Here is a 19,098-nt window from a genome sequence, read left to right on the forward strand (position 1 = left end):
GACACTTAACACTTTGGCATGTTTCAACAATTTTATTCACACAGTAAAAAAGGAGATAACAGCTCAAATCATACAAATCCTCCATTTAAATATCATTCAAGTGTAAGAAGAAGAAGAAAACCCACTGAATAATAAAAATCAAGATCACCCTAAGGCTGCTGGGAGTGAAACAGGACCTCCTATCACACTGACGTATAACCTAAAATTAAATGCTGAACAATCCTTCAGAGGCAGTGTGGTCCAGAGTAAATCAAATCCCACCATAGTAAATCAAAACAAAGACATGAAAAGTAGGCCTCAAGAGAAAAAAAGGCTGGAGAACGGGTTGAAAGAGGAAAAACTTTATCATCAGTGTCTAAACAATGTACTCTTTCACCACTTATCCACAAGCTAATGTCAAAATTTTATACAGCTTCCGGTATTTAACACTGGCAATAAAAAAATCAGTACTTAAGTGGACAGAAAAAAAACTATTAAGGTCATAGAGAGAAACCCTAATTTCCCAGACTTGTTTTTATTCTGAGTTCTTGTTCCACTTTAACAATCTGACAAACAATTTAAGGTGGAATTTGGCACAATACTGAATAAATGAAGAAATGAAGTTGCCAAGAGGCATCAGGGACCAGCTGAATGCTACACCACAACCCAATGTGGTCCACAAGCATGCAGTAAAAGAAAGATGCAAAAAAAAATCCTTTAATAAAACAACAAAGACCTTAAAGCACAGTCGACTCCTACAACATTAATGGCAATGATCTTCAGCACAACACAGCACACACAGTTTAAGACTCAGCCCTAATCCTGACTTTTGCATGCTTTGTGCAACGGAAAGCACAAATGTACAATATGTTCAGGGCTTTTTGCACGTTAACACCCCTGCAGCAAAACCTGCAGCCTGCAAAAACATCATTTTGTTTAGTCTTATTATAAGCCTCATTACTGGGGTTCTTAGACCAGACTGGGGTTGGGTATATGTTTATTTTGAAAAAGTGTCAACAGGCCTTGCAAATGCTTCTAGTCTGTACTGGGAAGAGTGAGAATATTGACTACAATTATTACTATGCATGGGCCTGCATTACATTCTTTTGGTACAATAACTACCTAAAAAAAAAAAATCCAATTTTTTTTCTACTGCTGCTAAAACTACATATCTAATATTAGTCTAACATTCTATATTAAATTTAGTACTTTGACTACAGAATGAATACCCACTACATTTATGTCCAACCGATTGTTGTGCAGAATTTCACAATTTTTGCAAGAATAGCCAACTAATGATAGCTGGTTAATTAGTTGAGCTATCTGCTGTGGTACATACTACAGTCTGTTGCTTAGCAGACATGCTAGTATCTTCATAACTGCAGTTTTAAAATTGTGTTAACTGTTTTAGAAATGACTTTAAGTGTCTGCATGGGTTTTCGTGTTGATAAAGGGAAAATTTTACAAGCACAGCAAGTTGGCGGGAGAACGCGCCGGTCAACCCAGCACCTCCGCTTGCATCTCTTTAAAAAGCAATAGCATAAAATTATTAAAACCAACTTTCCAAAATCTTGGCACACACTGACCTCAGGGCATGCCCACTTTCTAGAAACATCCTGAACAGAATTTATTAAAACCTTTTCAATATCTCATTGTGGGAAATGTTTTCCTGGTTACACAATTTTGCATCAATGTGATGAAGCTTTCTTTTTTTTAACTAACGTCTAAGTAATTCACTGAATTCTGCGTTATCTTATGCGTAGTGTACTACATGTTGTCAACCACAACATTGAAATCGGATGGGGAAAAGTATGTTGCTTTATTACTTGGTGTGAAATACACCTCGCAAAAATGATTCTGGTAGTTTGACAGAAGTTCCCTTAAAATGTCATTTCAACCAAATCTCTTTCCAGGTCTGAAATTGTGCTTGGCGACTATTTCCAAAAGGACTGTGCACTATACTTCATAAGAGGAGCTACTCTCTGAAAGACATTCATATGAATCTATTTTTTTGTCAGGATTAGTTTTTCTTTCCACAATGCAGGGAGAGAGGGATTAGGGGAATTTAATGATACATCTTCCTGTATTAATGGATAACTTAAGCGTTCTTGTCACAACGCCCCTTGAAAACTTTGCTTTCTTCCTCCTCCGCAAAACTTTTCCAACTTCCAGCAGCAGCTACCTGTGCTGCAATGTTAGAACTATAAAGGGCAAAAAACATGGTCTCTGTTTTAAGTGTTATATTTATTGAATTTGATTCAAGTCTAAATGCTAATTCTACTTTATTTTTGTTATAATCTCTCATCTTTAAAACTACACAGTTACATTTTTCAAATAACAAGGGTCTGCCGCCTCATTAAGAAGAGAAACACTTTGCATCAACATCTCAGAACATGGAGATGATAAACCTATAAACTCCAAACAACCAATCGAGTATGTTGGACAGCTGAGGTCCCACATTAAAAAAAAGCATCTACACAACTGATGGTTTTTTATGTTGGCTGACCATGGCAGTTTCTCATTGTATTTGCAAAATCACAAATTTATATAACACACAGTGTATAAAACACCAAAAGTGAAAAATGGCACTCGATTTTAAAGTATTTAATAATTTCTTTCATAAAATAAAGATTGAATAACTTTTAAAAAAGCACATACCCAACCCAAGTCGAACCACAGAAGCAGCTTTTTTCTTTCTACACTACTGCAGCAATCGCTTTCTTCACATGCAACATCTTCAAATCTTTGATCAAACCACTACCGATTGCACACATTTATTAAAACACTTCCCTCAAGCCAAATATTTTCAGACCTTCATTCCCGTGCCGACTTTAAACGTCTACAGCTACCGCCAGATGTGGCACCGGCTCACTGCAAACAAAATAATCAAAACTTGGAGGCAAAGTAAATCCCGAGACACTGCTGGCCAAAAATCCCGGATTTTTAACCATCTCTGTTCTGAGCCGTGGTGGATATTGCAACTCTGAACCATGTGTAATTGTAAGGAATGCAAGTAAAATCCCTGCGACGTATGTATACAGACAGTACAGCAGAGGTGAGCTCCGGTACAGGGTTGGCCAAAGCAGGCAGTGGTAAATATACATTCAATAAACAGTGAAATGAGAGCAGAGAAGGATAAACTAAAATCTGAGGGGCTGGTGATTGTTGAGGCAGAGCTGAGAACTATATGACTGCAGGAAAATCCACTGCTCCACACAGCATCACAATCAAACTGGATGGCAATGCAGTCCTGCCGCAAAGTGTACTGCATTTATCTAAACAGTGACAAGGCAACCCGAGGAAAGTGTTCAGCTGACCATCAGGCACGGGGTAATGGCTGTTCTCGGCACCCGTTTCATTTTTTGGCCCCCATTTACGTTCATTTTTTACAAAACAAGTGCATCCTAAAAAAAAAAACCTAAACTGTGATCAGACTGGTGACTCTCAGTCATCGTGCAAAGAACAGTGATTTTAGACCAATCATAACATCAGTAGTGAGAAACTAACGCCCCGGTGACGACTCGAAACGGCTTCTGATTCTGCTGGAAGATATGTACAGTAATGCGGATAATCTCTCTTTAAAAACTGCACATTCTTTTTGTTGCTGCAGTATGTGGAGACTTTTATGAAATTCAGAGTGACTCTTCTCTTCACTCACACGACTCTGGATTGTTAAAAAAGAAATCTGAAGTAATAAACTGTGGCTTTTCCTTTAAGTGGAATACCACCCATAAAACTGCAAAACTTGTTTTTGTTTTTTTTTACATGACTGATACACACCAAGTTATTAAAAACTGACTTTCTATCTAAAGCACTGATTTGTTGCTACCCTAGTCAGCTCCACAGCTAACGTGGCTCAGCTAAAGCAGAGTTTTTGTGTTTTACCTCTCCAGTCTCTGGTCAAGTAAATTGTTATTAAAGAAGACAAGGTCTTTAGAGAACCTCAGAGCTGATCCCTCCCAGGAGGGCTATGGCTTATGCTCTTACTGGGGCTAATTGAAAACAAGTAAGCCTCAACCTTCTTGTCTGCTGTGGCTTTATTGCAACTCTCCCATGGTCAACCACCAAAGACCAGTGTATGCAGTTTTTTTTTACTCTTTTACTTTCATCCTCACAGGGTTTTATATTTCAAATGCCACAGTCGATGGTGCTGAAGCCCGGAAGAGTTGCGCGTCCCTTCCTCCGGAGGTCGCTCTCGAGCCCCTTATTGATGCGCTGGATCAGGATCTTCTCGAAGAGGAGGGGGTGATAGGCGCCTAGTGTACAGGCAGCATCGTAGTAATGCTCGTGGTAGTGGCACAGGTCGGACTGCCTCATGGAGGGAATGTACTCGTACACGTGCACCTGCTCACACAGCGCCATCATCAGGAGAATGCCTGCAATGTCAATGTAAACAGGGAGAAAGTCCAGTGTTTATGTTTGAAATACTTGCAACCTTAAATTTACGTATTTTTTGCAAAAAACTTTTTTTTTTTTTATTAAATACGGATGTTTCTATTTCGCACCACTTTGCTAAAGCGGACCTCATTATGTTTGAGTGAGAGATGGAGTTACAGCCACATCCTGGGCACCTTTTCTGTGGAACATCTTAGGTGCTACAGTAACATTCCTGACAGCATGCAGTTAGTATAAAAATACCGGTGATGAGAGGGGCTGAAATTTTATTGAGATAAATTACTGTCTGCAGCAAAAAGACAGTACATTTCATCACCCTCCTCCCCTGGCCAAGATTTCTGCAGAGTATTTGTTCCAATAGAAAATGACTTGTCATTTCTCACACTCTCCTTGCCATGTCTCAGGAAAACTGTAAGCGTTGGTTCACGGTGCAAGCTGCGGTAGTAAGTTGACTCAGGATAAACGCCACCTAGTTTTCGGAAACAGAAACCCCCAGGATATGCACATGCTTACTCCAAAACCTACTCTGAATTTTCACAAAGCCCACGTTCTGAAACGGGCCCCAGGGAAGAAATAACAGAAAACATGGATGAAAACAATGTATGAAGAGTGAGTTCGGTCCCCACAGCGTGCGCTGCAGGAGAGCTTCTTGCTGTGACATGCTGGGAACACCAATGGCATTCAGCATAAATCTATATTAGTAGTTTTGTCATTCATCATTGCTCTGCTCTTCCCTACTGATTTTGGTTTGTCATTCAGTCCCCGATGGTTTTTGTGCTCGCAGCCCTAAATGTCCCCACATGTCTAAATCTTCTCCATTGTTGCTCTCTCCGTGTGAACATTTTCAGCAAACTGTCAAACGGAGGACATGTTTAGTAGGCCCCATTTTTTCAAATTATTCTTCCCATGCTGCTGAAAACCTTCGGTGCTTAAATATTGCGTGTCAAACGTTTATTTCTGTAAGTTCAGCATTTTCTTACTTTCTATAAACGTTTTCAACTTCTTTGTCTACTACAAATAACTTAACATTTGCACTTATTTGTGTTATTGTTGTGCTTTTATTTCCTTGTAGGTTTGGATCATTTGTGTTACATTTGGTGGAAGCTTCAAGTCAAAAAAAGTCATATTTACTTAGAAATGTGTTGATGTGCTCAGTCGTTTTTTCTGTGGCATAAAGTGCAAAACAAAGCAATATTTATACCTATATATACCTATCATTATGGATAAGTGTAAAAACAGAAAATGGCGTCTCTTTTGTCCTGTGATGTTGGTAAATGGTGACACTGCTAGTATAGAAGATGAATGGATAAAGTAGACTTTTTCATGTTTTTACTTGTACAGCTCAGTTCCAGAATATCTAGAAAGGACAATACTTTTATCTTCATGATGGCACCCTGAAGAGATATCACAATTTACAGTAAATTACTCTTTAAGTAATTGCACATTTTCTTGTCAATTTTTCACAACTGAACCACTGAGCTGTTAGAAGTTTGTTCTGCTCTTTATTATTACCTGCTGTTTTAATTTGGAAACTAAAAAGATCAACATTTTTGTAGGAATACTCTGTACAAACACAGAATTAGATAAAAGAAAAACAGTCCCGATCCACAGACACAGAGACCCAAAGGACTCTTCGTCTTTTAAAAATGAGGATAAATCTGTTCACTGTGTATCTTTATCTTTTTTGTCCTTCTGTTCCTCAGTTCTACAGGTGTTTCCTGGACCTGTTCCACTGCACTCACTGGTCGTCAGAAAACGGCAACACTTCGTTGCCCTCCAAGACGACAGTAATCCCCTTGAACCGCAGAGTCCACAGCAACACAGTGGCCCAGATCTCTACAGATGCTCTCAACTAGTCTTACACCAACTAGTCCCCTTATCAACCTCATGACCCAAGCATGAAAGTCCCAACCGTGAACCACCTGTACTAATATGCCGTTGTGACAGCTTCAATGATTCCAAAAAGACTTTCCACGGGATTTCAGAGGCTCTACGCAGGGATAAGCTTCCTCTCTGCTCGAGGTGATGCTTGGTGATATCGTCTCGCACGGAGTCAGCTTTACGCATCATCCTGAACATGTTACACTGATTGAGGTCATGGCTTTCTGCGTGCAGATTAGATTTTCGTCCATGCCAAATTTATCAATGCCAACAATTTGCTTGCCAGTACAGAAAACGACCAACAGCTGATGTTGCCGGAAACCAAGAAAGGTGGATCATATAGGTGAACAATAATTTCTGGCAACACTTTTGGTTTTCTGTGAAAAACGTAACATGGCTGCTGTGTACTGGGCTTTTTTAAGGTGTACCTGCTTGAATTTCTTTTTATTTCCTCAAGCCATCTTCTGTATTCCTCTGCCACTCAATTTCTGAGTATTTAAAGGACTTTTTAAGGTATAAATTCATCAAAAATCCATTTCATGTTTGCTCAGATGTTCCCTTTGAGTCAATTCCCTCCTCACCAATTTATACTCCACTTTGTATCAATGCATTACCATTTCATCCCAGCCTGCTTTTCATATCTGTAACTTAAACTGTGTCAAACCCACGTAGGCTACCTGAAGATTTGCTTCTCTCAATATGAAGTTCTTTGATTCATTTTTAGTGTATAATTGTAAAAGCAATTCATTTTTAAATAAATTTCATTCCAAATTAGATTTTATTTATACCGATTCTGGTTGCAAATAAAAAATAATAATAATAAAAAAGAGAAATACTCTATATTTCATCTTTCAAGACACAAATTCAAAATGTTACAAAAAGCAGTTAAGTTACTAAGAAAGATTCACCTACCTGGATTCTCTCAAAACACTGCTTTCCTCCAATAGTATTGTGCTCACTTTAATCAGTATTATCCTCTGAATGACATTTTTATAAGGGGGACATAACCACTCGTAATCTATTCACACATTCATTAAATAAATCTGCTGAAGTGCAAGTAAGATCAAGGATTCAGACTGAATAGAATTTCCTTTTCTGACAAATACGACACGATGGCTAAATTATTACAGCACTGCATCTGCTTTCAAATGGGTTTTTTTCTGTTAAAAAAACTGTAAAAGAAAAAGCTTGAGTCTATTCTTCAGTCATTCATTCTCACTGTAAAAGCCAGCCAAAGAGAAACTTCTGCCTTGCTTTGAAATTTAGTCAGAAATTTTGGGACTAAAACCTGTCCAGCTGTTTTTAGCACTTTGACTGTAAATAAAGTAAAACGTTTCAAAGGATCACCAAGTACATGTTCCACCACCATTTACCTTGTGTGTAGCCTAAACCTAATAAATTTGTCTCTATGTATTCATTTGTCTTGTCATAATGTTCTTGCATCTGTAAAACGGCTTACGTTGTATTTCTTTCACCGTATTTTTCTTCTCATGCTACGTCTTTACATTAAAGCCTGCCTTTACCAGATTAAGATGTATTAAAATAAAACCCATTCTACCAACGAGAAGTCGCAGGAAGGAAAGCTGCAGTGTCTCACCGTGACATAGACAAGGAGAGCAAACGGGGAGCTAAATGTGATATCTGTGGGGGAGTTCAAAATATCTGAGGCTGTGATGCAACACATTAAGAGTGATTAAGGGGGTTGTACACGCTTCCTACGTAAGCGTTTCAGGGGAATATTGACCCTTTTTGCAATTTTTTCCAGTAGAAATTAATAAAAAACAAGATCCAACCACTTTAAATGCATCTACTTGGTTGTGACTAACACAGTGAAACATTCACAAGGTCTAAAAGAGAAAAGAAAACACACTGCACGGTCAGTGGTCAATTAATTTTTGACTGGTGCCAAATTAAACCTTAATCTAAGAAATATCCCCAAATTGCTTTGCTTTGTTAAATAAATTTATGATAAAAATTATTCATTAGAAAGAAAGGAAATTATCTGTCAGATAAATTTTTCCTAGCTGAGGAAGCTGAAGCCTGAAAAGTACAAAGGCGACTGCAGGAACGGTGAAATATGTAGCACCCATATTTCGCTGCCCGTGTGTGTCTTCACCTATGAAGCCAGACGAGGGGGGATTGGGCTGGATGTTCTCCTGAGTGTTGCTCTGAATCACATCCCACAGTCGCCACACGTAGCTGGGATGAAGGATGTAGAAGGGCTGGTCGGGGTGGGCCTTACGATGATCTATGTACGGACCAAACAGGTTGTAGTCCGGACTATCATACCACTGAAAAAAGGACAAAAATACAAAAAACACCTTAGTTGGAGCGAGAAAGAAATTAAATTTAAATGCTTAGACATAAAACAGTTACAGGTTTCAATAATTACCATAATCAAAGTTCTTGCATTTAGTATTGGTGCTTTAAAAACTAAACTTACTAGATAATCTATACTTGATGACTGCAGTGCTAAAAACCTCCATATATTTTATTGCCCTTAATGCACATCATCATCATCTCAGATTCTTCCAGCATTTTGAAATTCAAAACGACGCGAGACCCTTTTTTAAAAAAGGTTGTTCAATTCCCTAAATGACGAAGGAAACAGCAAGAGTTTTCTAAATCCATCAGTCACCACCTAACAAATAATCCTAAGTAATGATCTGATTTCTTACTTTACCAGTTAATTAGATTTCTTGGACTACAATTATAATAGCAGAGTGTGCTTATACTCAGCAGGGAAGCCGCCATAGAAAACTTAAAATTTTAAGGGGCAATTTTTACTTTAAATTGGAAGAACATCTTTAAAATTTAAAAAGTGCAGCTACCAACAGAAAAATATTCTTTTGGTGAAAATAGCCGGCATTCCAGAGGCTATTTTTCTATCTTTTTGTAACAGAAAAAATAAATGTCTTTAAGCATTAGTTGTTTCTTACCGTTTTAGTGACTGTGGACCAGAGGTTGGCAGAGTAGCCAAACATTGGACTCAATTTAGAGTAGCATTACTTCAATACATTTTCACAATTGTTTCTCAACAGCGCAGACCCTCTGTATGAAGCGGTCTGGTTTTTGCCAGGCTAAGTCCATCTCAAATATTTGGTTTACTGGGGAAATTAATGTGTGTTGTGTGTGCTGAAACCTTATATAAAGAAATTTCTAATTGCTTTCTTCATTCTCCTTTCAAACAATTAACATTTCAGTGAAAAATGCCACAAAAAACCAAAAACCACGACATGGATTCCAAACGGATAACGACGTGATCTGTCATTTCAAATTACATCATAAATATTCAGAGGTTTATTCTGATGCTAATCCGATATCCTTGAAGCAAAAGCTAATAGTCATAAATGAAAAAAAAAAAAATTTTATTTGAAACATTTACCGGACTTTTAATGACCTGACCATGAAACTTGAACAAAAGCATTGAGAAGACTCATAGCCATCAACAAAGAGATAATAAAAAAAGAAAAAGTACAAAAAGCAGGAAGGCCAATTAACAATACTAGGTGGATGACTTTTCAAGGTGCCAGAAACTACACTTTAGTAGCATTCTTGATTTGATAAGTTCAGACAATATTGTCATCACTTGACAGCAGAACAAGAGGCAAGGCTGTTGAGACAATGCTTTCCAAGCATCGTGCCATTTACAAAAATCTTGACAATAATCCTCATCCCTTTCTTCTTCTGTCTGAGAATTTCTCATGGTGAAACCACAGAAGAACACTGAATGTTATTTGAATTTAAGTAAACTAATTACCCTTTTTTTAAAATCTAGTTTTGTTCCCAGTTTTTCTGAAAAATATTTGCTAATAGCACGGCTTTTTCTTGATGTGGTCTTCGTGTGAAGCCGTAAAGCACAAAGAGTAAAATCATTTTCTTCTGTTTCAACCCAGACGATGAAATGGAAAAAGCTAATTAATGATCTAGTGGATTTTTTTTTTTTTGTAACACCATACTGAGGAATAATTTAAACCATTCAGACAGCAGACCACCAACAGCATAAATGCAAATCAATTTTAATTGTAAATATAAAAGTAGAATGGATCTCAGACTGTTGGAACTAGAGATGCATAAATCATGTTTTCCTGGTTGAAACCAGATTATGGATGTATTTGCAGGTTGAGCTGTTATTCCCATTTTGACCAATTACAATATTTCTTCCCAAGGACTGCGGCACATAAAAGAGGAAACACAGCTGCTAGTTCTCTCATGGAAGTAGTAGCGTTAAAAGCAGCAGAAAGAGAAGAAATTACAGGATTATCCACATTTAAGTATTAAAGGATATGTACCTAACATTTGTTATTTGACTCGTTTTCATACTTTTTAAAATGAAATAGAAAAAAATTACAGGATTATCCACATTTAAGTGTTAAAGGATATGTATCTAACATTTGTTATTTGACTCGTTTTCATACTTTTTAAAATGAAATAGAAAAAAATTATAACTTAGAATTGACTATTTGGTACAGATCTTCTGGAAACTCACGTTTTAAGGAAAAAGTGTCAGCACAAAAAAAGAAAGAAAGCAGTAAAGTAAACAAATCAGAGCTCGTTCAAAGTCACACGGCGATCAGACGAGAGCATGAGAGTGAGAACTGAAGAGTGTGAGATCATCTCTGGGAATTATAAGCTCAGATATCATGTCTGAAGTGACCTTGGCAATGCGACGAGGAAGGAGAGCATTTCTACAAAGTGTGTCTGACTCATCAGATGCATACTGGATTTTCTATAGACTGCAGTTCACGCATCACAGCGTTGATGTTTATGAATTTATAATCCTTTAAAACCGCTGATGCATAAGCAGCTGGCCCTCCTCAGGGTACATACCTTATGCAAGTTAACATTGTAAGGTGCAGGATCCCAGGCCACCAGCGTTATATTCTTATAGATGGAGCTCGTGTTGAACTCATAATTGGGATTCGCCAAAATCTGTGAAGAGGAAATATGACGATTTAGGTATCTACTTATGAGAATATCAAACTTCATTTAATGCTGGCTTGAGCCTTTTTTGTGCCAAACATACTTATTCAAATGCTTAAAACAGAAAATTGATGAAGTTGACTTTTTTGTTTAAACTTATACCAGAGATGGACTGATCAACCTTTTTCTTGCCGATACCAATTTCCAGTTTCCTTTGGGTTCTAATCTGCTGGTTTAATTATGACATTTTTTAAAGGACTATAACACCAACAGGATTGAAAATATGCAACATTTTCTTTGAAAGACTCAGCAACTTTGAATCTGCCAGGAAATGTAATCAATTATAAAAGTAGTCTAAAGAATTAATGTATCAACATACAGTTCTGGAAAAAATTAAGAGCCCACTGCACTGAACCCCACTGAAAACCTCCTGGTTTTTTCCACCAAGTATTGGTTTCTGAACTCTTCTTGAGTTAAAATATTAGTGTTGTTTCTAAATGAATATTAACTTGTTTTCTTTACATTATTTGAAGTCTGAAAAGACTGCATCTTCTGCAAATAAATACTAAATCTTTGCTTGGAATTTCAGAGACATGTCATATAATAAAAGAACAATGTTCATTTTACTCAAACATATACCTATAAAAAGTAAAATCAGAGAAACTGATCATTTTAAGTGGTCTCTTAATTTTTCCACAGAAAAATTAAAAAATTCTCTATGTGCTTTTGTTAAACTCAAACAGAGAAAATAAAAAACAACTGATATCTAGTCTTTGTCAAACCAATCAAGCAAAAACGTGTTGATTGCTCTGATGGCTCTCTGCCTCTCCAATTCATACCATTATAAAACATAAAAGGTATGCAGTGTAAATCCAAATAGCTGTAACCTGAGTCAACATTAACAAAACTGAAAACGGTCATTAATTGTATGATTATTAGTTTCTCATACTGAAGCAAATCTTTAAAAAGGTTGTTGTCAAACAGAGATTTCAAATTTAACAACTGTTTCACTGGAAACAGTTTAACAACTGTTAACTGGAAACAGTTGTTAAACTGTTTCACTGGAAACAGTTTAACAACTGTTAACTGGAAACAGTTGTTAAACTGTTTCACTGGAAACAGTTTAACAACTGTTAACTGGAAACAGTTGTTAAACTGTTTCCAGTTTAACAACTATCTACTAGCTGGTAACTGTTCCTCCCCCCAACATTGGTGTTGTGTTTCGTCTCCAGACATCTCTACTCCAACCTCAAACAAGTTTACCCAGAAGTATTCTGGTGAACTCATGTACTGCTATATTTATTTTAGAAAGGTGATGTTTTCTCCTGGCAACCTACTCAAACATGCATGGTCTGAACTTGGGGTGAATTGACTGAGAAGTCCACTTCTGTGGTGATAAGCAGATATCTAAATGCTTTTCATCAGAGTAACCTTTCTGCTTATAAAATAATGGACATCAAGTTGTTTTAAAAAGGTGCTATAAGTTCTTTTTGTAAAAAATAAATAAATAAACCAACTGAATTTAACCTCTAAAGTAAATACTGACGTCTTTCCCGAGTGTTAACACACTCCTGTGTGCTCTTAAATAGAAACTTCTCAATAGCCATCCCACAAAGCTTTTCAGTTTTGCTAAGTAAATACTGAATGACAAACTGGCATTAATATAAAGTCCCAAATTGAAAGAGAAGTTCTTTCATTTTACAGAGACTGGAAGATTAAACTTTCACCTTCAATTTATAATTATAAAATTCAATGACTGAATGAGTCATTGTATTTTGTATCGACTGAGAGAATTTCAATCAGTTTTAACAACAGTGCCCTTTCTGAGAAGTACAATATAGATACTTTTCAGGTGAATCAGAGAACTGCACAAGTCTGAAATACAACATTATTTAAATCAATTTGAGGCCAGATTTTGACGTACCTGTGAGTTGATGATGCGGATGGTAGTTTTGCTTCCCACATCATGTTCATATCCCTCTGTAGGGGCTGCGTTGAACCGCAAAACCGCATCATGAGCCTCTAAATGACAAACAAGGGCCAAAGTCAACAAAAGGACAAGGGATTGAGCTGATATCAAAGTACACAAAGAAGTAGGAGTGGGCAAAGAAACGATCTAAAACTGTGAAGGATTGGAAAATGTAAATGAGCTGCAGAGCGATCATAAAATATTCTGCAAAGCACATTCTATGAATTGCAGATTCTTGTGCTTGCTCAGGTGCATTCATTGATATTCCTCTTGATACCTCAACTTATGCGGCAGGAATTAAATAGGTTACTGGCTTAATGATTACCATGAAACAATTACAACATTATTCCCGTTTGTGCATTCACAATTAGAACTATATTTAGCAACTGAGCTTGTAAAAAGAAAAAATCAGATTTTTTGGTTTTCCAGCAAAGTCTTGTCTCAGATGTGGAGCAGTAAAGTCAGGATGTTAAAAACACCAAAGAGCAACAAGTGTTGCATCACTAAACTTTGCACTTTACAACTGTTAAAGGACAGCATTTTGAAGGCGTTTCCTCCTCACTACTTTAAAATGAAAAACTAAAAAAAAGCAGCCCTCCCATCCAGCTGTCACTATCTACTAGCTGGCAACAGTTCAGGAACATCTAAATGGATGTTGATGCTCTTCAGGATCGTTTGGTTTGTCACATTCGTTTGGATTGCCAGCGTTGTATCCAAGGGTGTGATCACACTCAGCTGAGAGGCAAATGCAGTACCATTTTTGTGCCATTATTAATAACATAACAAACCTTCACAGTAAAAGCATCAGAATAGAATAAGTTATTTAAAATGGTGGTAAAAAAAGGGTAAAAAAAAAAAACAACATGTGATCAGGCTTCAATTTGACATATCAATTAAAACTGAAGGTATTCTGAGTGTGATGGTGACAGTGTGATTAAATAATAACTACAAATCAAAATCTAAATTACATGATAAACTTATTATAAATACTGCCGTTACCAATATTAATTGTGACAATGATGCTTAAGATAAACCAGTTGTGATAAAATTTCCCTCAAAAATCATGATATAGAATCTTCTTACTGATAAATGTGGATATGGAGGTGAGAGTGAATGTGTTTTTGGTTTGAAATTAAAATAAATGAAACTTTGAGCTACAAAGTAAAACAGCTTGAAAGACTGTCTTAAGTATTTTAAAATATTTCTTAAATATAAATTATGTCTGATACAAATTGGCAAATGAATGCAATCTTATTAAAACACGGTTAGAAATGGTATTTGGCCTAATACATAGTGTTACGTTCTTTAAGAGCTATGACTGTATTTAGGAAAATCTTAATCAGAAAATTATGATGTGATATTGTTGTATTCAGAAGAGATGAAGCTCGTCGTGTCAGATAATATTTGTGTCTTTCAAGTCAGCAAAGTGAGGGAGAATTACTTTCACAATTTTAAAATAATCAAAGTTATTTTTTTTGTTAAATAATCCAACCTATGTAAACGAAAATCAGCCACAAAAGTTTCTCCGTCTCTGTTGTGTCCATCATCGCTGACAACAAGCAGTACTAAAGCGCTCCCTAGTGGTTGGCTCAGGTAACTGATGGGTGAAGAGTAATGACTTCACTTTTTAAAAACATTTTCATACCGCACGGCCGTGAAACGATTCATTTGACTACCTCTGATGTTTATTTGCCTTTGTGAAATCTGCAGCTTAACACATGGTGCAGCATTTACATACATTTCAGCCTATTTGCTGATCGATTGAGCTTCAGAAATCCTCCTCTCGCGTTGAACTGACACATGGAATAATGATCCTTTAGCTTATGATCCGACTCTTCATCATACACGCAGCTCTTCAGCAAACAGTTGAGCTTGGCCAGCTGCTCTAGAGAAATACTCAAAACACGTCTCTTATACAGAGCTCTACTAAAATGGTAGACTTTAAATGACCGTCTCTCTAAACAAATTGTTGTTTTTCTTTTCATGTTCATCAAGGTAAAGGTTTTTCCAAATAAATCTTAGCATTTTCGTTTGGTTTTGGAATATCATTAAGTAAGAAAACAGTTTCTCAAAAATGAAGCTGCTCTAATTTAAAGAAACACAGTCGATGTGTTTCTGAATGTTAGTGGTTTCTGCAGATAAATATACAAAGGACTAAGAGAAATCAGTCATGACCTTCATCACACATCCACACAACAAAAACACTAAATAATGGTGCCATTATTTAACAGTCATGATAAAAACAATACATTGAAAAAAAAAAAAAACAAACAACAATTTATCTTAATGAATTTATCTTCCAGAAGGTCACAACTTTGAAAGCCAGCTTTCAGGACAATTTAACCTGACAGCACAATATGTACGGCATAAATAAATCATATTTACCTAAACTTAAGATACTAAAAACTAACTAAAATCTGAGTCATGACATTCTCAAGGAGGGACATAAGTTCAAATATCAAACATCCACAGAAGAAAAGCATAAAATGGTAGTGCTGTTATGTGACAGACGTAAAAGTAATAAAATACAAAAAGGAAAAATCAATAAAGACATCTCACAGCCCATCGGTTTGAAAGTTGACCTTCAGGCTGAATTCATCTTATAAGACAACCTTTGCGTCACCAATATAACAAATTTATCTTCATTGTGAACTACGATGAATGAATTGCGGTGTAGCATATCATTGGTAATGAAGCACTTGAAAAGAAATAGTAGCCAACTATTAGACGTCATGTTCTGGTCTGAATGGGATAAATCATTTTGTGTTATTTAAAATTCACTTGAAGTAAAAAAACAAAACAAAACAAGAAATGTATGTCTTTTAAACCAGAATGGTTTCTTTGTTGTATGTGTATTTCTATCATCTTTTAAACAGTGATAGAGATGTCTTAATCTTCGCTGCTGAAGACTAAAATATCTTCAGGGATGTAATTACAGCTTCTCTAATTCTTTACTTTTATCAAGGATAAAATCAAATGGCTGGATGCTGTTTAGAAATCTTCTATCTGCCTCCAGACATCAGTTTCAGTTTCTACAGCATGTTAATGAAACATCATTTCCAAAAGACACCTTGCTTCCTGTTTTATATTTGTCTGACTAACACAGAAAAATGAAGTGATATCTCTCCTGTCACTCTTTTTGCTTGCTGGTTGTTTGTTCAGAGATTGGAGATCCTGCAGGTTAACAGCTGTCAAAGACTGCATAATAGAGTTTTAAGTATTAAAAAAAATGTATTTTTTGATATGAACAGTGAGAATAGAAAACCATCCCCACGATAAGAGGATTGACTGTTTTTTATGGATTTTGTGCCCAGGGTCAGCCTCACAGGAAGTAGATGCTCCTTACAGAGACTTGAAAATAAAGTGAGATAGAAATGGAGCAGAAAATGCCCCGTTAGAGTGAAAAAGACCTCCAGCCATAATTATTGTCTTTTTAAATGTTATTTATTGTATTCTTTTTGCCATAATTATTTTAGTTTTTTACCTCAGTATATTTATTCAGTACTAGAAACAAGGGCTGACTGTGAATATGTTTAGATGAGGAATATACAAAATGCTAAAAAGAGACATTTGGTCATTTCAGTCCTTTTGCATCCAGACATGCTGATTGCCATGTGATTACATTACATGCCTCTGCTTATGGCAGACTTTGGCATTAACTGTAAATTAAATTAAAAGCCAATAATCCTACTGAAACACCGGACATACAGAGAAACAATAAATTACAGAAAAACTCATACGATGTACAGATTTAATAAGGTTTATAACAATATAATATAAAACCTTATAATATAGGTTTTATGATGCTGTAGTTTCCAACGTAATCAGTGTCATGTCTGATTTCACCACTAGAGGGCATTCTGTCATTTACTCATTCATTTTCAGCAGATGTCCTCCAAATCACAGCTGAGGGAGCTAAACTGTACACAGGAGTATCGTAATAAAATAAGGCATTAACAATATTATTTTAGATGTTTATTGCTTCATGCTGACAAAAACACAATGTTAAGAATGTTGAATCTAAACAATAAAAAATTTAAGGGATTTTTAATCCAGAAATATTATATTATAGCCCACGTTATTATCAGACAGACTTCTGACCAAACAGTCTGAAACTACCTGCAGAATGTGATTAAAAAATGCCATTCTTAAAGACTGGCTGCTCACAGAGTAACCTGTTTGAGCAGGCTGGCAGAAAGTTCAGTGAAAGGAAAAAGTGTGATGGAAAAAAATTCCACAACCAACACCGACAACCACAACATGACGATGACTGTGAAACTAAGATTATGAAACAGTTTGGGGAAAATTCCCAGACACAGACCGTTTGCATACACTGTATGCAATGTATGTCATTGCATACATATGCAATGACAAGATGGGCAAAATTTGTGGAGCTGCTCTCGTCCTATTCTCAGAGTGTGAGAAGTGACTTGTCTGGGTTAAAAAGAAAAAAAAAACTGACCTTTTCCTCAGGCTTCCAAAGTTCCTATGTTAAGTAAAAATAAATCTTAGATTTAATTTGGAAATTAAGGTTCTAGAGTCTGTAAGAAGTGTGGAGAGGCACAGAATCTGCTTGAGGTCCAGAATGAGTTTCATTGTTAGTGAACTTATTGGTGATTACTTTTCATTAGGCAGACGAATCTTTTATTTATTTATTTTAACCTAATGTCCTAAATTTCTACCTAACATTTCTTTGTGTGTTTTTGTCAGATCAAGTTAAACAGAAATAAAAGCTTGCCAAAGTTGTTACTTTTTCAGTAATATTCCAATTTTTAAATTTTCGGTTTTATTAATTCATTTATTTTTAATTTATTTGACCTTTATTTATACAGGTCGTCTCAATTAGATCCCAGATCTCATTTGCAAGAGTGACCCGTTCTGATAAAACAAACAAAATTTTAAATTGGATGAGAAAAAACACAACCTGCAGTATAAAAAGCCCTAGACAATTTATCACAATAACAAAGCTGAATGTTACATCACTTGTGCCATGCAATAAAAAGACAATGCAACCAAATGTACTTTTTTTCTTTACCTGCTTGTTCACGCACCCTTTGTTTTCAAAACATAACATTGAAAAGAATAGATTACACTTATTCCCCCCACAGTCTCATTAGTCATTTGTTCACCAGCCTGACATGGGAGTATCTGGCTCCTGTTCCTGCATCTTTGAATGATTTGTTGTTCTAACATGAATGCCTTCGCCCTCGGATTGGGTGTCGTTCCCTCCATCCACCAGATGATGGCAGTCACCCACCGTATCACTTCCACACGTTTGACTCAACTCCAGAGCAGCAAACCACTCACATAAAGGCTTCAGCCAGTGAAAACACCAAAGCCAAAATGCCAGTAAACCTGCATGTGCCACGACAAAGATGTCAGATTCTCATTTATTTTCAAGCATATTGATTATTAGTGATGAGCTGCATAACGCACATTGAAACCGTCGTTCGAAAAGCACAACAGGGTGACGGCAAGTAGAGAAAGATCAATGCAGTTTGATTTCCTGTGGAGGCCGAACTAAAGAACTGCTGTCATGTAAAAGCTAGATCTTCCAGCACCACACGCTTGCTTGGTGGTTACTGTGGCCACATGACGCTCGTCTTGTTCATCGAATTGCATCAAGTATCTTACCCCTTCTCTTATTTATTGAGAAATGGGATGATGACACACTGAGTCAACACCCCTGCTGCTGTATTGTATTTGTATGTATGTGACAAACGTCAGCGCCGATGACCATGAATAATAATTTATTGTACTCATTTTTTTAAGCCGTTTTCAAATGTATTTGTACAGATATACTGTTGAAACCAGATACTTACATACAACTTATCTTTTCTTACTGTTTGTGAGTAAGCCATACTAAACCTATCCTGTTTTTAGCTCAGTTTAGTTATATCGCTCATTTTTCTGGCTGTTCACATAAGCTTAGACTGCAATGAGTTTAAACT

At 36.4% G+C, this 19,098-nt stretch overlaps 2 protein-coding genes across 3 annotated transcripts in view; one reads left to right on the plus strand and one right to left on the minus strand.

The window, feature by feature from the left end:
- The window catches only part of tmtops2b (teleost multiple tissue opsin 2b), a 29,868-nt gene extending 22,200 nt beyond the window's left edge, over positions 1 to 7,668 (plus strand). Inside the window, exon 4 of the mRNA XM_028023894.1 lies at positions 6,078 to 7,668. Coding sequence (XP_027879695.1) covers positions 6,078 to 6,230 — 153 coding nt within the window. The 3' untranslated portion in view covers positions 6,231 to 7,668. The remainder of the gene's footprint in view (positions 1 to 6,077) is intronic.
- st6gal2a (ST6 beta-galactosamide alpha-2,6-sialyltranferase 2a) overlaps positions 18 to 19,098 on the minus strand; it is a 52,025-nt gene continuing 32,944 nt past the window's right edge. For both annotated transcript variants that reach the window (XM_028023877.1, XM_028023878.1), the window contains exons 4-7: positions 13,103 to 13,200; positions 11,086 to 11,187; positions 8,372 to 8,546; positions 18 to 4,355 (exon numbers count right to left, since the gene is read on the minus strand). In XM_028023877.1, the coding sequence (XP_027879678.1) occupies positions 4,108 to 4,355; positions 8,372 to 8,546; positions 11,086 to 11,187; positions 13,103 to 13,200 (623 nt within the window). In that variant the 3' untranslated portion in view covers positions 18 to 4,107. The remainder of the gene's footprint in view (positions 4,356 to 8,371; positions 8,547 to 11,085; positions 11,188 to 13,102; positions 13,201 to 19,098) is intronic.

Source organism: Xiphophorus couchianus, chromosome 7, assembly GCF_001444195.1.
Source record: "Xiphophorus couchianus chromosome 7, X_couchianus-1.0, whole genome shotgun sequence".
NCBI lineage: Eukaryota > Metazoa > Chordata > Actinopteri > Cyprinodontiformes > Poeciliidae > Xiphophorus > Xiphophorus couchianus.